Below are 25,199 nucleotides of genomic sequence, written 5' to 3'. Positions count from 1 at the left end.
CCTTGCCGATACACTTAGTGAGCAATGTGGATGGAATGCAGGATAGCAGCAGCACAGTTCCCCTTTAGAAGAGGGGAGGAGGGAAATAGCATCCACTGGTCACACGACATCTGCAGACTCCTGCTCCAATGGGAGTAGGGGTGGGGGTGAATTTCTGTGGTCAGTTCCCTGGCTACCCCTGCTCTGAGCTTGGGTTGGAGGTTTCTTCTTCCTGATCTTCCATGGCCAAGCCTGGCATGAGATGGGGCATGGAAGGGACTAGATGCTTAGATTCCTGTTCTAGGGGTCCCATGTTGCCTTTTGTATATTTCCACATTCCCAGCCTCTTACCCAGTGTATGTACATAGTAGGTTTTCAGTCAATATTTGTTGAGTTAATGCCGGTGGTATTAAGTACTCTGTCTACGAATATACAGGGCAGACATCGAATCAGCCTGTGGAGCATAGGAGGGCATCAAGGGCGATTTTGTGAATTCATGACTTGGGTGAACTGCCCATCTCTGCAACAGAGAAGCAGGAGAAGCAGCAACTTTGGGATAAGTGAGGAATTTGTTTTGAAATGCCAAGTTAGAGGCACCCACGGGACATTCAAAGACCTGAAGTCTCAAGATCAAAGAATGGGACTAACGGCCAAAGGAGGAGTTCAAGAGCTTGGAGGAAATGATTATGGTCTGGGCATAAGAACTGGGGTTAGATATTAGAAGTAGAACAGCTCTGGGTGGTGACTGGCGCGAGGCCAGAGAATGCTGAGGAGAGAGGAGGTGGAAGCCCTGAAGAGCTCATGGAATTGCCAGGAGCCACGCCTACCCTTCCTCCATAACCCCTCCACTTGGCTGGCTCAGGGCCAACTGATGTTTCAGCTCTAACCCCAAGGGTCAGCAGGGTCATCCTGGAAGGAGAGCTAAGACCTCTGGGAGGAGTGCACCTGCTGTTTCCATGACACCTGTCTCACAAGTTGTCTCACAGATGAAGAGTCAGACCCCAAACCCTGATACCACCCGGATGGGGGTTGGACCACCCAGGGACTATGGCTTTGTGGAAGGGAACAGCAGACTTTTCCCAATAGCATCTTTGAGGATGTCTAACTCAATTTCAAGGCCTTGGGAGGAACTTCTCTAGAGAGCCTGGACCTGAGCGGACATTCTTCCGCAACATTCTCCCTGGCCCTGAGGAAGCCTTGAATGAGTTGGGGAAGGCAGCAGGGTGGGGCAGTGGAACAGTCTCAGAAACCTTTCTTGAGCTTCCTGGCACATAGGAACTTGGTGGAACTTGGTTGAATGAATGAATGGAAGAGTGAATGCAAGTGTTCATAAACAAATGAATGCAGGTTCAGGTGATCCAGAAGGGTGCCGGCAGTGCCTGGTAGATGAGTGACTGTCAGTCAATGTTCACTTGGCAATGAATGAGCGTGAGATGAGGATTCAGAGGTTTGCTGAGCCCACAAAGTGGCCATAAGTCCTAAAGAAACAAACATAGCTATTTCCCACAGCTGACCTGGAGGATAATGAAATGCACACTCTCCCTTTGGGAGCTTCAGCAAATCATTCCTCTGCAGTTTTGCTTCAATATTAGCTCCTCTGCCATCAACTGGAGGCTGTGTTTCATTTCCCTGACCCGGAGCTAAGAGGGCATCCATCACTTTCCCAGGTGGGAAGGACACAAAGGATCACTCTCCCTTTCACTCTCACTTTAAGAGCTGGACGGCTTGGATCCTTCTAGAAATCCAGGGCTCAAGCCAGAACATTGATTTTCTCCCTCTCTCCCTCCTTCCATCCTTCCGTCTTTCTTGAAATGGATTTTGAGTTCACTGGGGGTTCTGCCACACCTGTTCCGTGTCTGCCATGGGACCACCTCAGTGTTCCAGCGCAGCAGCCACAGCCATGTTACCATCATGAGCATCTGTGTCTGGCATAGGGTGGGCACAATGGACACAAGGACATCTCCCTCACTGTTCTGCCGTCGGGGAGCCACCAACCGGCTCCTAGAACAGGAGGCAGCCTGAGAAGGTAGCATTGCTGCAGAGTGGCAGCAGTGCCAGAGATAAGAGCTCCCTGGACCCTGGGCATGCCTGTCCAGTGAGGTTGGGGGCTAGGCTCTCAGGGGAACATGGAGGCCCCAAGCTGCTGGTGGACAGTCCCAGTGTCATTTCACACAGCGGTCCACTCCCCACAGGTCCAGCCAGGACCATCCCTCTAGGACTAGGCTGTACTAGCATCCATCCTCATGCAAGAGTTTTGTGAGTGGTCAATTCTCACCCTCCTTTCTGTTTCCTCTGCGACCACAGCTTCAGCCCAGGGCTGATGGTTGGGTGGAAAGTTGGAGTTGGGATGTACCCACAGTTGATGATATTTCATGGCACTCTGGAGAATATCCAGCCAGCAGTTGAGTTCAAGTAATGAGATGTCAGGATGCATGCATCCATCTGTTCATTTTCGACGTGTCCTTCCCCAGTGTCTGTTGCTGGAGACTCCGGGAGTACAGGGGAGGGTGTGGTCATGAAGGAAGGGGATGGGTGATGTCATCTGCCATCCATCACTGCCCAGCACTTAGCACCTGGGGACCAGTGGATCTTACAGGGGCCATTTCAGGAGCAAGCAAAAGTCCCAGAGAAGATGCATCACTGTCTGTGCACTTGAGTTCTGGCAGCTCTGGCATCAGCCTGAGAGGGTTTGCTGTCCATACAGGTGGCTCTTTCTGCAGCAGCTTGTCCAAGCTCTGGCGTTTTACTGATGGGGTGCCTCTTATAATGCCTGGCCCAGGGCTAGGTCTGGGTTTCTCCCTCGGAGACTGTCAGTCTGCAGGGGTTGGCAGTCCTGCTCTGGTTAGTAGTCCTGTCAGGACACCTGGCCTTAGAGGTCTGGTGCACTCCAGCACTACCCTCCCGATATCCTGAAAAACGCATTGGTCAGTGAGGGCTTTGGAGTTGGAATGAGCAGTTTAAATCCAGCTTTTAAAAAGCTTTTAAAAAAGCATTCAAGGTCAGAGCTAGTAAGTCACTTTGGGAGGCTGAGGCGGGTGGATCACTTGAGGTCAGGAGTTCAAGGCCAGCCTAGCCAACACGGCGAAACCCCATCTCTACCAAACTATGAAATTAACCAGGCATGGGGGTGCATGCCTCTAATCCCAGCTACTCAGGAGGCTGAGACAGGAGGCTCGTTTGAACTCAAGAGGCAGAGGTTGCAGTGAGCCAAGATGCTGCCACTGCACTCCAGCCTGGGTGACAGAACGAGAGACCCTGTGTCCAAAAACAAAAAAAGGCTCTTGAGCCTCAGTTTTCTCATCTGTACGATGGGGAAGATAATGGTGTCCCTCTCACAGAGTGGGTAGTTGGCGTAAGGCCCAAATGAGGCCGCGTAGCTGGCTCCCGCCTGGTGTGTGCTGAGCACCCACCACGAGGTGGGGTCCTCCTGCCTGTGGTCCTCTCTGATGCCGACCTTCGTCTCAGGTGACAGGAACTCCCTTGAAAGGCTTTGATGAGAAGGCCTACCTGTCGGCCAAGCAGCTGAAGGCCGGAGAGGACCCCTACAGGCAGCATGCCTTCAACCAGCTGGAGAGTGACAAGCTGAGCCCGGACCGGCCCATCCGGGACACCCGCCATTACAGGTATGGCCTCCATCACGTCGGCAGAGGAAGAAAGGCTGGGAAAAGGCCAACGCTGTTTAGTTTGTCTTCTTTTACGTGTATCTAAGAAATGAGGATGATTTCCTTAGACTTCGTCCAGTGATTTAGTCATTCAAAAACCCTCACGCTCCATTGCTTTTTCACCTGACCTACTGAGGGCCTGCCAAGGCCAAGGAAACCACTGCTGAGGCCCAGGAGGCCCCAAGGCACTTCAGTCTGGCGTTCCAGCAAGAGTGACCTGGGGGGTGACCAAAGGAGGGCCGTGGGGGTGGGTGAGCCAGGCAATCTTGGGGCCTTACTGGTGGTGCCTAAAGGGGAGGGGGCACAGCCCTGCCCACTGCAAACAGTGCGGCGCTGTGCCCCAACCCACGGACATCCTTTATCTCCCTTTCCTCCTGCTCCACAGCCCCACCTGCTCAGCAGCTCCCAGAAATGCTTCCCAGTCTTGTTCTTGGTTCTTGCTGTGAGGTGAGGTGGGAGAGGCCCTAGACCAGGGTCAGGGAAGCCTCCACTCTCATCCCAGCTCACTGTGAGTGACCGGCCTTAAGCATGTCATTAGTCCTGCTTGGGGTCTAGACGCTCGTGTTCTGTCTAGAGCATAAAAGTCACCATCTCCAGTCTTTCCTCTTCCTGCCGTCAGCTGCAGGAACAGCCTGACTTCCTGATGCTGAAGCACCACGCTCCCCTTACCACACCTTACCTGCCTTTCCCCCAGCACTTGACCGTCCTGCAGTCCCGGACTCCTCCTTCCTTCCTTCCTTGCTTTCACAGGGGCTGTTTCCTCTGCCCAAACGCACCTCCCCCACCCAGCCTTCAAGACTTGGCTCAGCGTCCTCTCCTCCAGGGAAGGCTCCTTGCCAACCCCAGCTAGGTCGGGCCCCTTGTCTGTGCTCTGTGCAGACATCTCACAGAACAGCCAGGACACTGTTGGAGCTGACCCACAGTTGAGCGGGCAGCTATGTTCTCAGAGCCAGCCTGGGCCTCCGTCTGGTCCGGTCCTGGTTGGAGGGTAGCAACAATGACTTGGATCAAGGTTGCTTTTACTTCTGAAGCAGCTACTCCACAGCACAAACGGTGTAGGTGAGATGAGGGTGGAAGGGGGCCTTCCTTGTTACTCACAGACACATGGCTGAAGTCCAGGGTGCTTGGTGGCCTGTGCAGGGTGAGATGAACACAGGGCTGGGGCAGCCCCAGACCTCGGCCTCGCTGTTCGGTAATGCCAGCACCGTCAGCCTCCAGAAACCACTCGTGCAGCCAAGTAAGGCAGTACTCCTACGTGGCAAGGCCCCCACCAGGCCTGCTGGGCATTTCTGGGCCTCAGAAGTTCTTTCTCACTCAGTCCTGGGCAGTGTCGCCTCCTGTCTGCCTGCGCTGCAGAAGAGGTTACATCCCCGTAGCTCCACTTGGAGACCTTTCACAGGCAGCCCTAGCCATGACTGACCTAGTCCCAGGGCCTGGAGGATCTGTAGGCCCAGATCCATCAACTGAGGGCTCCGCCTGGATAATCTCTGTTCACCCTCCCAGCCCACCCGACTCTGAACATTCTCGGGTGCTCACTGAGAAACTTAAAGGGGGAATTGCCGTGGGGGCTTCGTACATTTTTAAATGAGACTCTAAATCTAAGGTAGTGGTGGGTTGATGAGGTGCCAGATGCTGCTGCAGGGCCCTCTCAGAAGGCTGAGGATGGCCAGGCACAGTGGCTCGCACCTGTAATCACAGAACTTTGGGAGGCCAAGGAGGGTGGATCATTTGAGGGCAGGAGTTCAAGACCAGCCTGGCCAACATGGTGAAATCCCATCTCTAAAAATACAAAAATTAGCTGGGTGCTGTGGTGGGCACCTGTAATCTCAGCTACTCTGGAGGCTGAAGCAGGAGAATCTCTTGAACTCAGGAGGCAGAGGTTGCAGTGAGCCAAGATTGCACCACTGCACTTCAGCCTGAGTGACAGAGTGTGACTGTCTCAAAAAAGAAAAAAAAAAAGAAAGCTGAGGTGGCCCATGAGGTGTGTGTGTGTGTGTAGGGGAGCAAAGGACGTGCTGGCTTTGGTGGGCAGGCCTCCCACCATGGTGGAGCTGGTGCATGCGTGTGAACTGCTCTTCCCTGCAGCCCCACAGGCTGTAATGTCTGCTGGACTCCAAATTGTCAGGCTCATTTCTGGTCCAGCCCTTAATTTACGGAGCCCCCTCAAGGGGACCAAAGGGACATAAACCACATAAGACATCCCTAGGAGGATCACAGAGAAAACCCCACCAACCCCAAACTCAAAATGCAGGCCTGGGATAAACCCCTGTAGAGACTCCCAGCCCCTGGGAGCCAGATAAACCCCATCCTCAGTAATATCAATCCCAGAGGCACGCATGGAGGAGAGGGTTGGGGGGGGCAGTGGGGAGTCCATGTTCATTCTTCAGATGGGCTGTGGGTGGGTTTTCCCACTTCAGGGAGACGTCACTGCCCCAATTCCCTCCTTCCTGGGCACCGGATGGTTGGGAGGCAAGGACAGAGGACTGGGGCCCTGGAGGTCAGCACTGGGAGGCTGCACATGTAGGGGGTATCTGCTGCTCCCAGCACACACTGCCTCAGCCTCCAAGCTCGCTCCTGCCCCACTCCCCTGATTTGTATGCCCTTGAACAACATGGTTTCTCAAGGGGCAGAAGGCAAATTTCTTTCCGCCACTGCTACCCCACACCTCCTCTCAAGGAGAACTATTACACAGCGTCTCAAGATTTCCCCCATGGGGTCCCAGGCTAGTGGGACTCCCGCCTGTCTGACCCAGTCTGCTCTGCAGGGCAGGAAACAGGTCTGGGAATTCGGGCTGTAAGCTGCTGTCAGTGGAATGAATGACATAATGAAAAAATAGTCACTGCTGGAATAGTCAGAGAGCAATTGTAATAAGATTGCTATGAAAACCAGCAACAGCGGCCGCCTTCCAGTGCCCCAGGAGCGCAAATAAATGCATGCGCAGAAACAACAGGGATGAAGTGTGGCAGGAATGGACGGCTTTCGCTCCCTTTCTAGAGGAGGGGGAGCCGGCAGGCCAAAAAATATGATGTCTGTGGATGGCTGAGGAGGGAGAGGGTGGCAGGATAGGCCTTTAGTGTCTTATCAGAGGCTTGTTTCCTCCAGAGGACCCAGGACACTGGGAGGAGCGAGACTGCTCCCAGCCTGTTGTCTGCAGCAAGGCTGTCAGTGCTGGGCATGGAGAGGGGAGGAGTTCCCTGGCAGCCAGGGTAGGGGCAATTCCTCTGCAGATGCTACAAATGTCCTAAGCTGGGAGGAGAGAAGGAAGAAGCTCCAGGGTGTCAGGACAAACAAAGAGGTGGTTTTCCCTCTGCGTGTCCCCCGCACCATAGGACAGAGAGTTCTGCCTGTGTGGTCAGGACTGTACCCGGGCCCTGGTGCAGTACCTGCACATAGTAGGGAGCCCTACTCAACATGCCAGTGGATGTGGGGGCTCTGCGGGCTCTGGATCTCTGGTAAAGAGCCCTCGGGCCTTGGAAGGTCCCCCAGCCTGCTGCTTCCCTCCCAGGACCCCAGGATGGGTGGCATCTGGGTTCTGGGCCAGTGTGGGATACAGCATGGGGGTGGGGGTGGGGGCCTCTGGCCTGGCTTTGGGTGTGCCTTCTCTGCCCCACAGAATTATTCTCAGGCACAATAGACTGGAAAAAGAAAAACCTTGACCTGCCCTGAGGGTGCCCTCACGGCTGGCCTCTGACCCCTGTGCTCCCTTCTCAGCTGCCCGTCTATGTCTTACTCCTCGGACCTGCCGGCCACCAGCGTCATCATCACCTTCCACAATGAGGCTCGCTCCACCCTGCTGCGCACGGTGAAGAGGTAAGTCCAGCCACAGGGTGCCCACCTCAGTGGTGCTGGCAGGGGAGGACACTGGGATCGGGTGCTGTGGCCAGACAGCATGAAGCCCACCAGGTGCTGGAAGGCTGAGTCCTGTCCTTCTGAGAAGCTGACACTGGTGAATGAGGGCCAGAAAGACCCCTTAGGTCCGACTGTCAGAGGAATGCGACAGTCAAAGACCAGGTTAGGTGTCCAGGACAAGGGCAGAAATGCAGACGTCAGGAGCTGAGGGAGGCAGGGCTAGACCGGGTGATGGAAGCCCAGCAGGGCCTGTCAGTGAGTCAGAGAGAGGTGGATTGGAGGTGGATTCTTCCTGTGAAGCCTGGGCTTGTGGTCAAGTTAAACTCCCATCTCCCCATTTCCTCAATGAACTTAGACAAGAATGGGATTCAGGTAGGAGTGCAAAGCGTGAGTGCCCCCTGGAGCTGGGCGACGGGGGAGTCCCATGGCCCAGGCAGCAGTAAACATGGGAGATGGTTCCTAAATCCAGGCTCCTTCTCTGTTTCCACTGCTACTGTAGTGTCCTGAACCGAACTCCTGCCAGCTTGATCCAGGAGATCATTTTAGTGGATGACTTCAGTTCAGATCGTGAGTAGTCACCTTCAGATCATGAACACAGCCCTCCATTCCGCCCTCGTCCCCCTTTCTCCAGAAAGCTAAGGCAGGCACCCTTGAGGTTGTCCTGGCCATCACAGACTGACCTCTGTGCCCCCCGTGGGGATCCTGTCTTTTCTAGGACCCCTCCTGGGTCCTGTTCCCTGGTGTCAAAGTGGGGAAAAGAAGGGTGGGTGTTGCTTTGGATGGGACACTAGTGAGATGATCCTTAAGAAAAAGTAAAGAAAATCAACAGCATCCTTCATTATTACCACTGCCAAATGCAGATGACAGCTGGGCTGGGAGCCACCCCCAAGCGTGCTCTCTGATGCCCCCTGTGGTTGAGTGGAGTACTGCCATAGGCACAGGCACTCTTCAGTCTGGTCTGAGAGTGGGGCAGGGCAGCCCTTCAGCCAGCAATGATGACCATACCCTTCCCCATGCCCATCCCCAGCCCTTTCCTGGGCTTAGCATAGGGCAATTTTCATGGCAGCCAACCGCTTGTGGTCTGATGCCCGTGTCTAAATGAGCTTGCTTTCCTCTCTACATCCCCAGCGGAAGACTGTCTGCTCCTGACCAGGATCCCCAAGGTCAAGTGCCTGCGAAACGACCGGCGGGAAGGTGGGTCCTTGCACCCTGGGTCTCACCGAGGGCCCGTCTTGGTGTCATGCTCTGCACCTCCCCACTCTCTCTTGGTGCCGTGGCTCACCAAGCTAGCATGGCCGGCTGCATTCCTGATGGCTGGGACCAGGCCATGCGGAAGACTCTCCTCCTTCCCAGATCAGCCCCATCCAGGCACAACTGTAGGCCAGTTGCTCCATCTCTGACTCCCTTAGCTGCCTCTCCTGAGAAATGGGATAAGACAGTCCCTTTCTGCCTTGCAAGGCGATTGTAAGGATTGCGTGAGACAGGCTGTGTGGAAAGGCTTTGAGAACATCCAGAAGCAGAAAGCAGAGGTGACCTCACTGTCAATCCAGACGTGTTTCGGAGTAGCAACCATGGCACGGCTTTGTGCATGGCACTCTAGGGGACATGAAAGAAGCACAAAGCGCGGTCCCTGCGCTCCAAGGGCCTGCTACATAGCCAGGGGTCAGAATCCACTGCAGCCACATGCTGTTGTGGTTGTGTATGAAAAGCATCGAGATTGGAGGAGAGCTGGGGTGAGCAGGGAAGGCTTCCATGGAGGAATGGGCCTCAGCGGGGTGTGGGGACATCGTGAGACAGGCAAAGGAGAGTAAGGGAGGGCATGCTGGCGTGTGCACTCTGCAAGCAAAGGCGTCAGTGAGGAGTATGGACATGTGCAATACAGGGATCCGCCCCTGCGGCATCCACTTCGCTCCATTCAGTCCTCATACTCATCCCACTGTGCCCGTTGCACAAAGAAACGGGTTTAAGGAGCTTCAGCGATTTGCCCAGGGTGATGAATAGAGCAGCTAGGGTTCCAACCTGTGGGGCCCACTCCAAAGGCCAGCCTCCTAACCGCCCTCTGCTCAGACTCCCTTCCTGACAGACCCCAGGCCTGGTCAGCAGGGGGAACGGAATGGGTATAGTGATTTGAGATGACACAAGACCTTGGAAGCCAGAAGAAAGCACTGACTTCATAAGGCAGAGATAACAGGGAGCCACTGAAGCTTTTAGAGTGAGAACGGGATGTGACAGATATATTTAAGATAACCCCAGCACTTTGGGAGGCTGAGGCGGGCAGATCACTTGAGGTCAGGAGTTCCAGATCAGCCTGGCCAACATGCTGAAACCTCGTCTCTACTAAAAATACGAAAATTAGCTGGGTGTTGTGGTGCATACCTGTGAGCCCAACTATTTGGGAGGTTGAGGCAGGAGAATCACTTGAATACTTGAACCCAGGAGGTGGAGGTTGCAGTGAGCCATTTCGCCACTGCACTCCAGCCTGAGTGACAGAGAAACACTCAGTCTGAAAGAGAGGAGGGAGAGGGGGAAGGAAGGAAGGAAAGAAGAAAGGAAGGAAGGGAGAGAGGAAGGGAGGGAGGGAGGGAGGAAGGGAGGGAAGGAGGGAGGGAGGGAAGAAAGAGAGGGAAGGAAGGGAGGAAGGGAGGAAGGGAAGAAAGAACGAAAAGAAAGACCAGTCAGGCCAAGGGGCCACCAGGATATCAGTGAGGGAGATCTTCAAACCGAATGTAAGTGGCCAAAGTCAAATGTTTCCCAAGCTACTGGGTTGTAGGTACCATCAGGTCTGGGAATATGCTGGATTTGCCAACAGTAAATGTAAATTTATGACTAGATGCTTTGTAGACACTTCTGGAGTGGAGACTGACAGGCTTCTGGCTGGCTGGCGGGCTGGTAGACAGCTAGAAGCAGAGTGTGGAGCAGAGGCGTGGCCAGGGAAATGTCTCCAAGGAGCTGCTTGTGCTAAGGGCTCTAAGAGTGAGGCCCTTCCCTTCCACAGCTCACAGGGCACGCAAGGCCACTCTGGCAGGGGCAGGAGCAGCTGAGCCTCCTCCCTCTTGACCAAGCAGGTCCCAGCCCGGAGCAGAGAGCTGCCCAAAATGAGGCTGGTGAGGCTGTGGGGGGACGGGCACAGAAGAACAGGATCTGATGAGTGTGGGTCTCCCAGGCACCAAGCTCTCCTCCCCCTGTTGTCTTGTTTGATCCTGACAGTCAGGGATTATTATCTCTCTGAATCTTATAGATAAGAAAACTGAAGCTCAGAGCAGTAAAGTAACGGGCTGAAGGGAAAGGAAGGGGCCGCCATATAAACCGAAGCCTGTCTTAGTCTCGAAGATAATCTCCATGCTACACATATGGAATATGTGTAGGGTGGAGGCTCCAGGACACGGCTGGAGGGGACTCCTCGGAGGTTCCCACGGGAAACCTCTGTTTTCTGGCTCTCCTTTAGGATCAAACTATACTTGATTGCACTTTCCACGCTGTAAACTGTGACTGTTCATCAGTGTGTCCCTAGAGCCCAGACAGTGACTGGCACATAGAGGGCACTCAGGGTGTGACCCTGGAGTGATGATGGCTGATGGACCGATAAGAAGAAGGGAGGGAGGCAGAAAGCAAGCAGAAGTGCAAAGTCAAATCTAATCACAACAACTCTGGAAACCTCAGTCCCTGGAGCAGAGGAGAGCCCTGGGACTTTGGGGGACAGGTGGGAAGCCACTTGGCCCAGTCCCAGTGCCACACCCTGTCTACTCCCCTTGCAGGGCTGATCCGGTCCCGAGTGCGTGGGGCGGACGTGGCTGCAGCTACTGTCCTCACCTTTCTGGACAGCCACTGCGAAGTGAACACGGAGTGGCTTCAGCCCATGCTGCAGCGGGTGAAGGAGGTGAGCTGCTGTCTCTGGGGAGCTAGGGGTCCTTGGGGACTCAGCCACTATGTTCCCAGCACTGAGATCTATGGGACAGTCTTTGAAGCAGGGTAGGCATCGTAGGAAGCCCAAATAGTCTGCTTCCCCGTGGGTGACTTCTCCTTACTGAGTTTTCTAATCTGAAAATGGGGATAATTGTAATAATTGTTTTACAACTGGGTTGTTGTGAGAATGAAACTGGATGAAAGCCTGGGTGAGCCACAAAGCTCCTCCTACAAATGAGTGTTGTTTTTCTCTTGGGAGAGTTAGGGTCCTGTCCTGGGAGAGCTTCTGTCGGGCTGCAAACCCTTGCAGGAGGGAGGAGAGATGCTGCTCTCAAAGAGAGGAGAGGATAGGAGGTCTCCTGCCACGTGCCTACCGTTCTCCAGAACGGGGAGGATTTGGACAGATGGCAGGAAAGGATAAGAAGATTATAACCCAACCACAAAAAGACAAATAACCTAATTTAAAAATTGGCAAAGGGGTAGGCCGGGTGTGGTGGCTCACGCCTGTAATCCCAACACTTTGGGAGGCTGAGGTGGGTGGATCACAAGGTCAGGAGTTCAAGATTAGCCTAGTCTGGCCAATATGGTGAAACCCTGTCTCTACTAAAAATACAAAAATTAGCTGGGCATGGTTGTGCACGCCTGCAGTCCCAACTACTAGGGAAGCTAAGGCAGGAGAATTGCTTGAACCCAGGAGGTAGAGGTTGCAGTGAGCCGAGATCACGCCACTGCATGCCAGCCTGGCAACAAAGTGAGACTCCGTCCACCCGCCCAAAAAAAAAATTGGCAAAGGGGCCAGGAGCGGTGGCTCACACCTGTAATCCCAGCACTTTGGAAGGCTGAGGCGGGTGGATCACCTGAGGTTGGGAGTTGGAGACCATCCTGGCCAACATGGTGAAACCCCGTTTCTACATAAATATAAAAAGTAGCCAGGCATGATGGCGGGGGGCCTGTGGTCCCAGCTACTTGGGAGGCTGAGGTGGGAGAATCGCTTGATCCTGGGAGGCGGAGGTTGCAGTGAGCTGAGATCACACCATTGCACTCCAGCCTGGGCCACTGAGCAAGACTCCATCTCAAAAAATAATTGGTGAAGAATTTGAGTAGACATTTTTTCAAGGAAGATATAGAAATGGCCAATAAGCCTAGGAAAAGATGCTCAACATCATTAGTCATTAGGGAAATGCACTCAAAACCATAATGAGATGCCACTTCATGCCTACCAGGATGGCTAGAATCAAAAAGATGGACAATAACAAGGGCTGGCAAGGATGTGGAGAAACAGGAGCTGTATCAGGCCGTTCTTGCTATAAAGAAATACCGGAGACAGGATAACTTATAAAACAAGAGGTTTAATTGGCTCACGTTGTACAAGCATGGCACTGGCATCTGCTTATCTTCTGAGGAGGCCTCAGGGAGGTTTAATCATGGCAGAAGGTGAAGGAGGAGTAGGTACCTCCCATGGCAAGAGTGACAGCAAGAGAGAGTTGGGAGGAGGTACTACATACTTCAAAACTAACCAGATCTCATGAGAAGTCACTCACTATCACGAAGACAACACTAAGCCATACGCGATCCACCCCCACAACACAAACATCCGCAACTAGGCCCGATCTCCAGCTTTGGGGATTACATTTCAATGTGAGATTTGGGTGGGATAAATACCCAAAACCATATCAGGAGCCTTCATAGATTGCCAGCAGGAATGTAAAGCAGGGCAGCCACTTTGGAGGCAGTCTGGCAGCTCTAGTTTGGACATAAGTTACTTACCATATGACCCAGCAGTGGAACTGCTAGGTGTATACCCGAGAAATGAAAACATATGTTCACACAATAACTTCAGAGCAGCACTATTCAGAATAACCAAAAGGTAGAAAAACATCCAAATGCCTATCGACTGATGAATGGGTAAATAAAATGTGATACATTCATACAACAGAATATATTTTTAATATCCAGTCATTAAAAAAAATGAAGAACTGATACTTGCTTCAACATTCAACATGGATGAACTTTGAAAATGATTCCATTCATATGAAATGTCCAGAATAAGCAAATCTACAGAAATAGAAAGTAGACTCGGTTTCTCGTTGGGGTGGTGAGAATGCTCTGGAACAAGATAGTGGTGATGGTTGTACAATCTTATGAATATATTAAAACCATCAAATTGAGTACTTTACAACTGTGATTTTATATCTCAGCACAAAAATGTCCATAAAAAGGCTGAGGTGAGGCCCTCCCCGGAGCACTGAAACCATCAAGGGTCCCCGCTGACCAGCCCCAGCCCAGGCTTCTGTTATCCTGATAGAGGGTGGGAACTGAGGGGCAGAGCTGGATTCCAAGTTCCAGGCAAGAGGATCTGGGGGGTGAAAGCCGAGTGGAGAAAGGGAAGACAGAGGCTCTGTTCCGTGTCCCCTATGGAGGGCGAAAGAAGAGAAGGCTCATGAGGGTGCTAAAGTTTTGCATGTGGCATATGATGTAATCTACCACCCAAAAAAAGAGGCCAGCAAAATCAACATTATTCACCGGGTTTTGGATTTGGATTTGTGTTCTGGGAGACGATGCTGGGAGTGGCAGGACTCACCTCGTAGAGGATATGGTATGAGAGGGACAGCACACAGATTACGTGGGGACCACAGTGCGCCTGCCCTCCAACCGCTAGTGGTCCCATTGGGAAGACTCAAACAACTATTATACAAAGGTAAATGATATTAGTAAAACAACAGTTCAGACCAGAAATAGAAGAGCCACCTCAGGCAGCACAATGAGTCACTGTCCCAGGAATTGTCTAGGCTGTCATTGTGAAAGCAGCTTAAAAGAGGAAAAAAATCCTTTAGCTTGCAGCACTCAGGGAAGGCTTCATGGAGGAGGTGACATTCTAGCAGGGCTCAAAATCATGTATGAGGAAGAGGCTGGGAGAGCACATGGGAGCCAAGCAGGAACATCCAGGAGCCAAAGTGTGGTGATACAGGACAGCTGCCAGGAGCCTGCAAGGGTTGAAGGGTGGTCCTGGGCACACCCTACAGGAAGTACTCAGTGCCCCATGTCTCAGAGAGGCCTTCTCCCCAGAGCAGGCAGCTGGGCCTTTTTCTGCAGAGGAGTCCCAGGCCTCATACCATCTCGCATCTCTCTCCTAGGACCATACCCGCGTGGTGAGTCCCATCATTGATGTCATCAGTCTGGATAATTTTGCCTACCTTGCAGCATCTGCTGACCTTCGCGGAGGTGAGTTCTGCTCCCAGGTGAGGGCTCTAGACATGAAAGGAGGTAGGAGAGGCCAGGCAGGCAAAAGCCCTGGCTTGCTGCTTTTTCCAGCTGTGCCAGAGAGTCTCATGGCACCCCTTCCACCACCTCCGAAGAGAAAATGAAGAGGATTGGGTGCAGCCCTGGGCCTGGGGACAAAGGATCAGAGCTGGCGGTTGCAGGCTTCTGGTGCAATCAGTAGCAGAGCCAGATGAGTCTCTCACCTTTCCCTCCCTCCAAACATCAGCACATTCTTCCCAAATGCTGCCAGCCTAGGGATCATGGCCACAAGTCCTGGCAGGAGGCCATGATGTGACAGCTTTCCCGAGAATGGGGAGTGGGGAGCCCTCAGCCTTGCATGACTTCCTAACATGTGCACCCCAGAGATGGTCAAGACCTGTGCAGTGTGTGGAGGCTGTCGGCCACATTTGGCTACTGAGCTCTTGAAATGTGACTAGTCTTGAAAAGTGACTCGTTGGAATTGGGATGTGCTGTAGGCGTAGAAAACCCACCAGGCTTCCCAGACTTAGTGTGGAAGAATGTAAAATACCTCATTAGTAATTTTTTATATTGATTACATGTTGAAACGACAATATTGTTGATATATTACATTAAAATATTTCATTCAAATTAATTTCATATATTCTTCTGATGCGATTACTAGAACATTTTGAATTACATATTTGGCTTACATTTGTGGCTTGTATTATATTTCTTTTGGACTGTGCTGGGCTGTTTAGTATAGTAGACAATAGCCACCTTTGGCGACTTAAATTAATTCAACTTAAATAAAACTTAAAAGCCCGTTCCTTAGCCATACTAGCCACATCTCAAGGGCTCAGTAGCCACATGAAGTTAGTGCCTACCATATTCGACAATGCAGATACAGAACGTTCCATCATTACAGAGAGGGCTATGGAACTGCGCTGCTCCAAAGCATCTGTTGCTGGGAACTGGTGGGCACAGTGCATTTCCTGTGTGGGATCTGGACTCCCACTATGTGGACCCAGCCATTAGTTAGATCTTGAGCGTGGGTGGGATTCTGAAGGGAGCCAGGCTTTTTCCCTTTGGGAAATCACCTCAGGGCTTTGGTACTGGCGGCTGCCCCTGCCTGGAATTCCCTTTCCCCAGGTATCTGCATGGATCCGGCCTTCATTCAGGCCTCCACTCCAAAGTCACCAGAGAGCCTTTCCTGACTATTCTAACTAAAATATTAACAGTATGGGCACTCCTCCTTTTTTTCTTTTCTTTTTTTTTTTTTTTTAGTATTTTCACCCCCAGCTGACATATTCTCCATTGATTTATTTATCTTTGTAGTGTCTGTCTTACCCAGTAGATGGCACACTTCCTGAGAGGAGGGGCTTGCTCATTCCGATGAAGGAGGGTCTGCATGAAGAGCCCAGGGCTCTGATCAAGGGAGACTCTGAGGGGTGGCAGAGTGAAAGGGCCCAGCAGCCCGCAGCTCTGCCCTGAGCTCTGTCTTCACCTTGCTCTGTCCCTCAGGGTTCGACTGGAGCCTGCATTTCAAGTGGGAGCAGATCCCTCTTGAGCAGAAGATGACCCGGACAGACCCCACCAGGCCCATAAGGTCAGGGCGGCTGTGGGCTCTGGGGGATCCCTTTCTTCCCTGGGCCAGGGGCCTGGGAAGCTCTTGGGAGGCTGTATCAGTGGCTGGAGCTCCTGAGGTGCACTGACTGTGTTGACTCTGTTCTGGGCCCTCGAACCCTGTCTGGAGGGACAAGGAGGACAGAGGCCACGGGAAGAGATGTGGGGGGCCAGGGAGCTGTCTAGCATCCTGCCCCAGTGACTGCAGGTTGGGATCTAGAGGCAGGCGGTCTTGAGTCCTGGGGCCATCTAAAGGGCCTCGCTTCTCCAGCTCATGCGTTACCCCTTCCCTCTCCCTGCTCCTAGGACGCCTGTCATAGCTGGAGGAATCTTCGTGATTGACAAGTCCTGGTTTAACCACTTGGGAAAATATGATGCCCAGATGGACATCTGGGGGGGAGAGAATTTTGGTGAGTTGGGAAATAGTGGCAGTAAAAATAACAGCAGCAGTAATAACCGTAGTGAACCCTGACTGAGCCCTTTCTATGCGTGAGGACCTACTCTACGGACTTTACATAAGTGAGGTCATTTAATCCTCTCGAGGACCCTCTGAGGTAAGTACCATGATCTCCATTTTACTGATTTAAAAACCCAAAGCACAGAGAAGTTAGGCAATTTGTCCAGAGCGACACAGCTAATAAACAAAGAGGTTTTGGTGTTCAGGGGGACCTGTGGTCACGCGGCTGGACATGTGTGTGGAAGAACACACAACTGTATCACAGACCCCAGCTTACACACGTGGCTGCCTCCCTATCAGCAAGGCTGGAGGTGTGCGGTAGAAGGCGGTGGTGAGGACGGTAAGTAATGGGGTCAGATGGCCCGGGTGCAAACGTTGGCCCTCCTACCTTCATGCTGTTTGGTTCTGGGCAAGTCAAAGCCTCTTGAAGCCTGGTTTCCTCATGAGGTTATGAGTACTAAATGAGGTGATGAGCTAAAGGCAGGCTGCTGTCCTGGTGGCCACTGTCATTAGGCATGGACCCTCTAGACCCGGAAGGCACAGGGAGCTGCCCCTCTCCGCCCTGAAGCAGCAGTGAAGGAGACAGAGGTAGTGGCTAAGTGTTCCAGTAGGGAACTGGAGGGGGCTGGACCCTCACACGCTTCTCAGCTCACGGTGTTGGGGCCACAGAGTACCAGGGAAGGGTCACCAAATGGGATCAGAGCCCAAATTCTGGACTCCAGCAAGCCAGTCCACTCTTTGAACCTCAGTTTCTTCATTTGCAAAACAGGGTTGCATGTGAGATGGAGGTTAGAGAAAGGGTGAGCATCAGTCAGGGTCGTGCAGAACATGGAAGGCGCACCCGACAGGAGGGTTTATTAAAGGGCTTGTGTACATGGTGCGGGCAGGATAGCGGGAACCGCAGGGACGGCGCAGTCCTGGGCAGGGCCGTGACTGCTGGGAGCTATAACCACCCCAAGGCCTGAAAGACAGGGTGAGGGAGCACCCCATGATGGGGCTGTGGTCTTGGGGCACACGCAGCTAGCCCATGGCAGTGGGCGGAAAGTGTCAGGGCTAAACACCCACCCTCACTCTACCCCCACCCGGTCATCTCCTGCTGCTGCCTCCCTCTCTGCCTGAGGAAGGAAGCCCAGTGGAGCAGCCCCTGGGGCGCTCACAGACAGAGCAGTGTGGAGACCTGCACGGTGGTCTCCATTCTGGTGATTTCCTGGAGCAGGGGCAGGCACCTGGTGGCTTACAAAATACAAAGGCCTGTTCTTGCCCTCTGGATGGACCCAACCATTCACAGAGCCCTCTCCCACTGTTTCCATTTTCTTCCTGACTAGGTGCTCTATGCAATAACTAGGGCTGGTGATATCTCACCCATTTCACAGGTAGAAAGACTGAGGTGGATGCTGCCTTCCACATTTCAGTCCAGAAACTTCACGTCTAACAGGCATATGCAGCTCCTTTACCGGAGCCACTTATGTATCGCGGGATGTTGGCAAAGGCATAGCCTATGTCTCTGAGATGTGAGGAGCAGGGATCCTTCAACTCTTTCTCCCTCGTATGGCAAATGGTGGTGGGGGAGGGACTTGCAACAGGCCTGATCCCGACTCAAAACCAGCTGGAGTGGGAACGGGCGTGGGATTCCCTGCCGCTTTGTAACTTGCTTTTGGAAGCTGTTTCCGGGCAAGGTTTGGAGGAGTAAATTCTGGGAACTGGGGTTCAGTGACCGCTCCATTCTGACCCCTTTCATGTGTTTTGGGTCCAAGTGAACTGCTTTGTGTCCTCAGTCTCGGCCTGAAGGGCTCTGGCAAAACCGGTTTCCTGTGAAGACTTAGAAAGCTGGGAAACTCACAGTCTCCTTGCTCTGCATCCAGAGCCTTTTTTCTTTTTCTTTTCTTTTCTTTTTTTCTTTTTTTTTTTGAGGCTAGAGACAGAGAAACAAGTGAATGATCAAATAGCTCACTTCAAACCCTGCCTGAGGCAAGGGCTCCGTGGTTGGAGAACTTGAAAGGTGAACCACAGAATGGTTCTGGCAAGGGTTTTGTTTCTTATAGGAAATTCAAAGAAATGTGTAGGCTAGCTGCAGTGCTCAGATATTCAGCCGCTGGGGCCAGTTTTGAGCTGTGAGCCCCCTGTTGCTGGTGGGTTGGAGCCTTTCCTTTTATTCCTTTATTGAAGGGAGGGAGGAAGGGAGATGCCCAAACCGAGACGTATTCTTTGGTCCCCAAAGAATTCCAAACTCGGGAGCCCAGAGGCTACCTTGAGAGGGGCTGGCAGATGTGCGAACTTTGGTATTCGTGTTAGGAAGCTGTTGAAAACATGGATTATGCTGTTTCTCTGCTTAAAACCTTACACGGGTTCTAATGTCACTCAGAGGAACACCCAAACTTCTTACTGGCTAGGAGGCCCTAAGCTATCTGCCTTTCCATGATAGCTGCATGGTTTTTTTGTATATATATTTTTTTTGAGACATAGTCTTTCTTTTGTTGCTCAGGCTGGAGTGCAGTGGTGTGATTTCAACTCATTGCAACCTCCGCCTCCCAGATTCAAGTGATTCTCCTGCCTCAGCCTCCTGAGTAGCTAGGATTACAGGCGCCCACCACCATGCCAGGCTAATTTTGTATTTTTTTGTAGAGTTGGGGGTTCCACCATGTTGGCCAGGCTGGTCTTGAACTACTGACCTCTCAAGTGATCTGCCCACCTCAGCCTCCCAAAGTACTGGGTTTACAGGTGTGAGCCACCACTCCCAGCCAGCACAGCCTCCTGCCAGCCGTGCTCTTACCTCTAGGGACCTGCCCTTGCTGGCTCCTCTGCCGGAAATGCTCTTCTCCTGCTAGCCATCTGCTGCTCTTCTCCTGCTAGGGAGACTTGCTCCCTTGCCTGTTTTGGGTCTTGGCGCAAATGTCCCTTTAACAGTGACAACTCCACTCATCAGCCTAATTTAAAACACAGCCATAGTCCTCACCCACCACCATCCACTGGCCTCTTCAGCCCCCAGCCTGGTTCATCTTCTTCCATGGCCCTAACTACCATCTGATATGCTCCATTTTTAGGCATTTTCTTGTTTACTTCTATTTTTTTTTTTTTTTTGCTCCTTATTTTACGGAGTTCCTGTCTCCCCGCTTCCCTGCTAGAGCACAAGGGAATCTAGAGCAATGTCTGACATATAATGAAAATTTGCTGAATGAACTAACGAATCTGACAGTGCAGCTTGCTGTGTGAACCTGACGTTGCATTTCTGCAACTGAATATTTGGGTGACCTTGGAGAGGTTATTTAACATCTTTGAGCTTCAAAGTCCTCATTAAAAAAAATAAGGGTAATAATCCTGACTTCACGTGGTTGAAGTGAGAATTAGATATTGAACAGAAAGAGCATGGCGTGCAGTAAATACTCAGTAAATGGATGGTTACTGCTGTTGTTATTGCCATTGTTGATAATAATAACATTAGTTGATAATACTGCGGACAATACGGGCTGGGCGGGACGAGGTGACTTAACTAGCATAATGAAGTTAGGATGGCAGAAATAAAACCAGATTGTGGATCTTCTGTCCCCCAGGACTGCCCCAGTTCTAAACCTTAGTTGCTGAGGCCAACACAGATCTCTGAGCAAGAGAAGGGGTGGATGCCTGGCAGTTTATAAGCAGACCTAGGGAAGCCCACTGATACAGACAACCTTACGTATGGGTCCAGGTATGCCAAGTGTCCAGTCCTGGCCCTGAAACACATCTGGACATCGCTTGGTACACACAGGCGGGGGGCCAGAGGGTGGCTTTAGTCCTGCTTTCTCCACTCTCCCCTTTGCTAGTCACTGGGAGGGTCCTGGCCAGCTACACCAGGTGAGGGTCCCCAGGCCTGACTAGAGACCATGAGTGTCCTTAGAGCCACCTGAGGAGTGGGAAGAGATGATGGGGCTAATATGAAGAAAAGCAGGAAATAAAAGAGATTATGTGAGATTCAGCCAGCTGCCAAGGTGGGTCCTTACCATAAATGGCAACTGGTGAATGGAGCTCAGAGTGGTAACTTTTGAGGTCCCCTTCTGGGCAGCAGGATGGCCACGGCTCTCCTGACACCGCTGGGGACCACAGTCATCCACAAAAGCTGGTTCAGCTCCACTGCCACTATCAAAATGAAGTGTGGCTCAAGAGGGCCAGTGAAAGCCTGTACAAGGAGACCAACTGGGCCAAGAGGGAGGCTGGGGCCAGTCCAAGGGGTGCCAGCTGGAGCAGCCTGTGGTTTGGTTGGCGGCTGGTTTTCCGACTTTGCGGGAGCCCAGAGCTGGCTGATGAGCAGATGTGTTTGCCTTTAGCTCATGTCTGGCCGGGGCTTTCTAGACAGAGCCTGGAAATGATGCTGCTATTTGGTTGTTTCCCACTACTTAGGTTCTGGGTGTTCCTTCAAGCTTTTTCCACTGCTTTACCCGGACTGGGCCACAGGGAGCATGTGTATCCGTGTGTGTGTGCCTGTGCACCTGCATGTATGCACATACACACGTAGAGTGGGCAGCAGGAACGTGTGCAAGGAGTGCGGGCACTCCATTTGAACAGACCCAGGAGACCCGACCCCAGCATGTACCTCCAGTGAGACCCCAGAGGGAAGGGAAACCAACCCCTTCACACCTTCCCTTGCCAAGGAGCCCCTTCCTCCTCCTGACTGCTGCCGTCTCCTGCAGAGCTCTCCTTCAGGGTGTGGATGTGCGGTGGCAGTTTGGAGATCGTCCCCTGCAGCCGGGTGGGCCATGTCTTCAGGAAACGGCACCCCTACAACTTCCCGGAGGGTAACGCCCTCACCTACATCAGGTAGGTCACCGAGGAAGGAGTAGGACACCAAGGCCCAAGCCTCCAGCCCTGCCAGTTATGGCTATGTGACTGGGCAGCCACCTCACTTCTTGGGCCTCAGTTTCCCCATTTGCCCTCTCTGGTAACATCCTGGGATTCCAGGTACCTTCAGGGGTGGAGGGATGAAGTTGTGGGAGTTGTCACCAGGTCTCTATTGCCTTGACTTCCTTTGTCCATGAGAGTCTCGGAAAATTGGCCAAATCCCCAACCAAGCCATGCTCTCCACTCACTGAGCCCTGAGTGCTGGTCATGGTTGCCAGTGTCCCATCCCTGACTTGATCAACCATCTGTCCATCCCTATCCCCAGCTACAGGGTGTACTAGTCTCAAGGGAGAGTGGGTAATGTCCTGGAAGACCTCCATGGTCTGCTGTCCTGAGGAGCTTGGCAGGGGAGGATGGGAGACTTTTCGGGAGCACACTCTCTACATGTGGACGGTTCTTCACCTTGTTGAGCTCACGCTTATTTGCACAGGGTTTAGAGCAGCAGCTGCCCAAGTCTAGCTGCATACCTACAAAGTCAATGGGTATTGACAGACTGTCTTCCAAAAGGGTTGTGCTAATCTATACCATCCAAGTATCGCCTTGCTCCTGAGATTCTCATCGCTCTGTATCCATGGATCAATTAATGTTGACCCTGACCGCTAACCCTGTTGCTTCCCTGGTGACCTTATTTTGCTCTTTCCTCTCCTTTTAGGAATACCAAGCGCACTGCAGAAGTGTGGATGGATGAATATAAGCAATACTATTATGAGGCCCGGCCTTCAGCCATTGGGAAGGCCTTTGGCAGGTGGGCCCCTCCAGCTCCACTGTCTGACTCCCTCTACCCACATTAGTACAACCCCAGCAAAATATGAAGTGGTGTGTATGCCGGTGAACCTCTCACAACCTCCCCAGCCACTGAGCTCCCACTCCAACGGGCTTCCTTGGGCCCTGGGAGGGAATGCAATGCCGAGACAAGACCTTAAGCTTTGAGGAGCATGAAATCTCACGGGGAGAGAAGGCTCGTTTATGAAAAAGAGTTGCCTGTCCATAGCTACCTGCAGGCAAATGGGCATCCGTGGGAGTGATTAGGAAGGGGCTGTCTGCAGAAAGCATTTAGGGTTCTGCCTCCAGGTCCTATTCAAAATTGAAACCTGTTAGCCTATTTTCCTGTCATGGACTGTTATGACTACAGTCTAGTTAAGCATTTTCAAAATGCAGATGTGTTGTGCAATCAATTTAGTGGGTCGTGACCAGCATTTAAAAGGAGAGAGAGAAGTAGAACACTATAGATTAGATTAGTACAGAGCAGAATAGAAAATAAGAGTTGATTGCAGTTAAGGGTTAGTATTGTCTTCTGAAACTCTCATCTCAGTTGTGGGTGTGAGTGTGTGTGTGTGCGCACGCATGTACCTACACATGGACAGCTGCCTCTCTGCATCCGCAGGGGATTGGTTCCAGGACCCCCATGGATACCAAAATCTAGAGATGCTCAAGTCCCTCATATAAAATAGTGTAGTATTTGCATACCCTATGCACAACCTCCTGAATACTTTAAATCATCTCTAGATTACTTATAATACCTAACACAATGCCTACACATCACTTCATTTGCATGGATTCAATGTAGTACTAGATGCATGGGGAATTCAAGTTTGGCTTTGGAACCTTGTGGAATTTTTTTTTTTCAGATGGAGTCTCGCTCTGTCACCCAGGCTGGAGCACAGTGGCACTCTAGGCTCACTGCAACCTCTGCCTCCTGGGTTCAAGTGATTCTCCTGCCTCAGCCTCATGAGTAGCTGGGAATTACAGGTGTGTGCCACCATGCCCGGCTGATTTGTTGTGTTTTTAGTAGAGATCGTGTTTCACCATGTTGGCCAGGCTGGTCTCGAATTCCTGACCTCAAGCAATCTGCCTACCTTGGCCTCCCAAAGTACTGGGATTACAGGCATGGGCCACTGCGCCTGGCCAGGAATGTTTTCCTGATTATTTTTTATCCAAGGTTGGTTGAATCCATGGATGCAGAACTCACAGATACTGAGGGCATATTAGGTTACAATGTAAGATATTTATCTCCTACTTAAGCTTGTGGTCAGAAAAGTTTGAAAACTCTATGAATGATCATCAATGAATCTTTTCCCTATTTATTCATATCTATCCCCCGTTTTGAAAAAAAAGTTATGTCACTAAATATTTCTTGTAATGAGGAGTTAACATTTACTTAGCACCTAACCTGTGCTAAGTGCTTCCTGACCTCTTAATTCACTTGATTCTCACAAAAACCTTCTGGGATGAGTGATCGTATCCCCAGTTTAACGTAGAGGAAACTGAGGCTCAGATAGCTGATGACGAGGGTGGTCAACCAGTGGCCATTGTGGTTTGTGTAGCTGAGGAAGGTGAGGATGGCGGTGTCCCACGGACACATCTAATGGTTTTATTTGCCAGCACACCTGAAAGTTGTTTGAAGCTTGCTCTTCCTGTTGTTAGACCTTTCTCTAGTACTTCTCGTTAACTCTGCAAAGATAAAGATCAGTTCAGCCGGGCATCGTGGCTCATACCTGTAATCCCAGCACTTTGGGAGGCCGAGGCAGGTGGATCATGAGGTCAGGAGTTCGAGACCAGCCTGGCCAATCTGGTGAAACCCCGTCTCTACTAAATCCCTGTAATGCCAGCTACTCGGGAGGCTGAGGCAGGAGAATTGCTTGAACCTGGGAGACGGAGGTTGCAGTGAGCCGAGATCATGCATTCTAGCCTGGGTGACAGAGAGAGACTCCATCTTAAAAAAAGAAAGAAAGGAAAAAAAAAGACCAGTTCATTGTCTGCTAACCGAGGTCTCAAGGAGCGAGAAGCCGAGAGAAAGGCATGGTCCTGTATGGTCTGTGTTCACCCTGAAAGGCGAGCTCCAGGCAGGAATTTGAGGAGTGAGGAATAGCCAGGAGACCTGGGTTGAACTTGCAGGTCAAAGAATGACATCAGACAAGTGGCCAGGGCTGGACATGGCAGGCTGGAAGGCTCCTCGTCCTTGCTTGTCTGAGATAGGTGGGAAGAAGGGGTTGACTCCTGGGGCTGGGGGAGGGGCCTCTGGCATCCTCCCTGGGGTTGCCTTCCACATGGCAGGCCAAAGCCCGAGCCCTGCCTCCTCCTACAGCGTGGCTTCGCGGATAGAGCAGAGGAAGAAGATGAACTGCAAGTCCTTCCGCTGGTACCTGGAGAACGTCTACCCGGAGCTCACGTGAGTGCAGCCCTCGTCTTGTGCATCCCCCGGGCTTGCGGCCAGCGGTCTGAGCCCACCCCACCCTTAGATGCCCTCAACACCGATGCTCTGGCTCTTTCCGACTGCCGGGTTTTACCTTCATGTGAAGGTTCTTGGGGAACTAAGAGGGCATTACTGGGAGTTATAAATTAGGTGGGCTAGGAACCAATTTTTTAATGGTCTCAGACCTAGAAATGGACATTATTCCCTTAGGAAACAACACCGTGTTACACAACAAAGGCTGCAGAGACATTCATCCCCTTTAACCCTGTTCTTTCCCTTCTGGGAGTTTATCCTGAGGAAATAAAGCAACCAAAGCAGCAGTTGTTGACTAGTAGCTCAACAGCAGCCGTGAAAAAATGAGAAACAGCCAGGCACAGTGGGTTATGCCTGTAATTCCAGCACTTTGGGAAGCCAAGGCAGGAGGATTGCTTGAGTCCAGGAG

At 52.0% G+C, this 25,199-nt stretch overlaps 1 protein-coding gene across 2 annotated transcripts in view; it reads left to right on the top strand.

Moving 5' to 3' along the window:
- Positions 1–25,199, top strand: part of GALNT16 (polypeptide N-acetylgalactosaminyltransferase 16) — a 92,026-nt gene that overhangs the window by 57,110 nt on the left and 9,717 nt on the right. For both annotated transcript variants that reach the window (XM_032245809.1, XM_032245807.1), the window contains exons 3-13: positions 3,445–3,602; positions 7,353–7,451; positions 7,990–8,057; positions 8,619–8,684; positions 11,246–11,367; positions 14,528–14,615; positions 16,137–16,221; positions 16,545–16,648; positions 21,357–21,483; positions 22,217–22,309; positions 24,650–24,733. In XM_032245809.1, the coding sequence (XP_032101700.1) occupies positions 3,445–3,602; positions 7,353–7,451; positions 7,990–8,057; positions 8,619–8,684; positions 11,246–11,367; positions 14,528–14,615; positions 16,137–16,221; positions 16,545–16,648; positions 21,357–21,483; positions 22,217–22,309; positions 24,650–24,733 (1,094 nt within the window). The remainder of the gene's footprint in view (positions 1–3,444; positions 3,603–7,352; positions 7,452–7,989; positions 8,058–8,618; positions 8,685–11,245; positions 11,368–14,527; positions 14,616–16,136; positions 16,222–16,544; positions 16,649–21,356; positions 21,484–22,216; positions 22,310–24,649; positions 24,734–25,199) is intronic.

The sequence above is a fragment of the Sapajus apella genome, unplaced genomic scaffold (genome assembly GCF_009761245.1).
Source record: "Sapajus apella isolate SASKATOON/1434 unplaced genomic scaffold, GSC_monkey_1.0 scaffold59, whole genome shotgun sequence".
Classification (NCBI taxonomy): domain Eukaryota; kingdom Metazoa; phylum Chordata; class Mammalia; order Primates; family Cebidae; genus Sapajus; species Sapajus apella.
The sequence above is the reverse complement of the archived record's forward strand: the minus strand, read 5'-3'. Positions and strand labels throughout refer to the sequence as shown.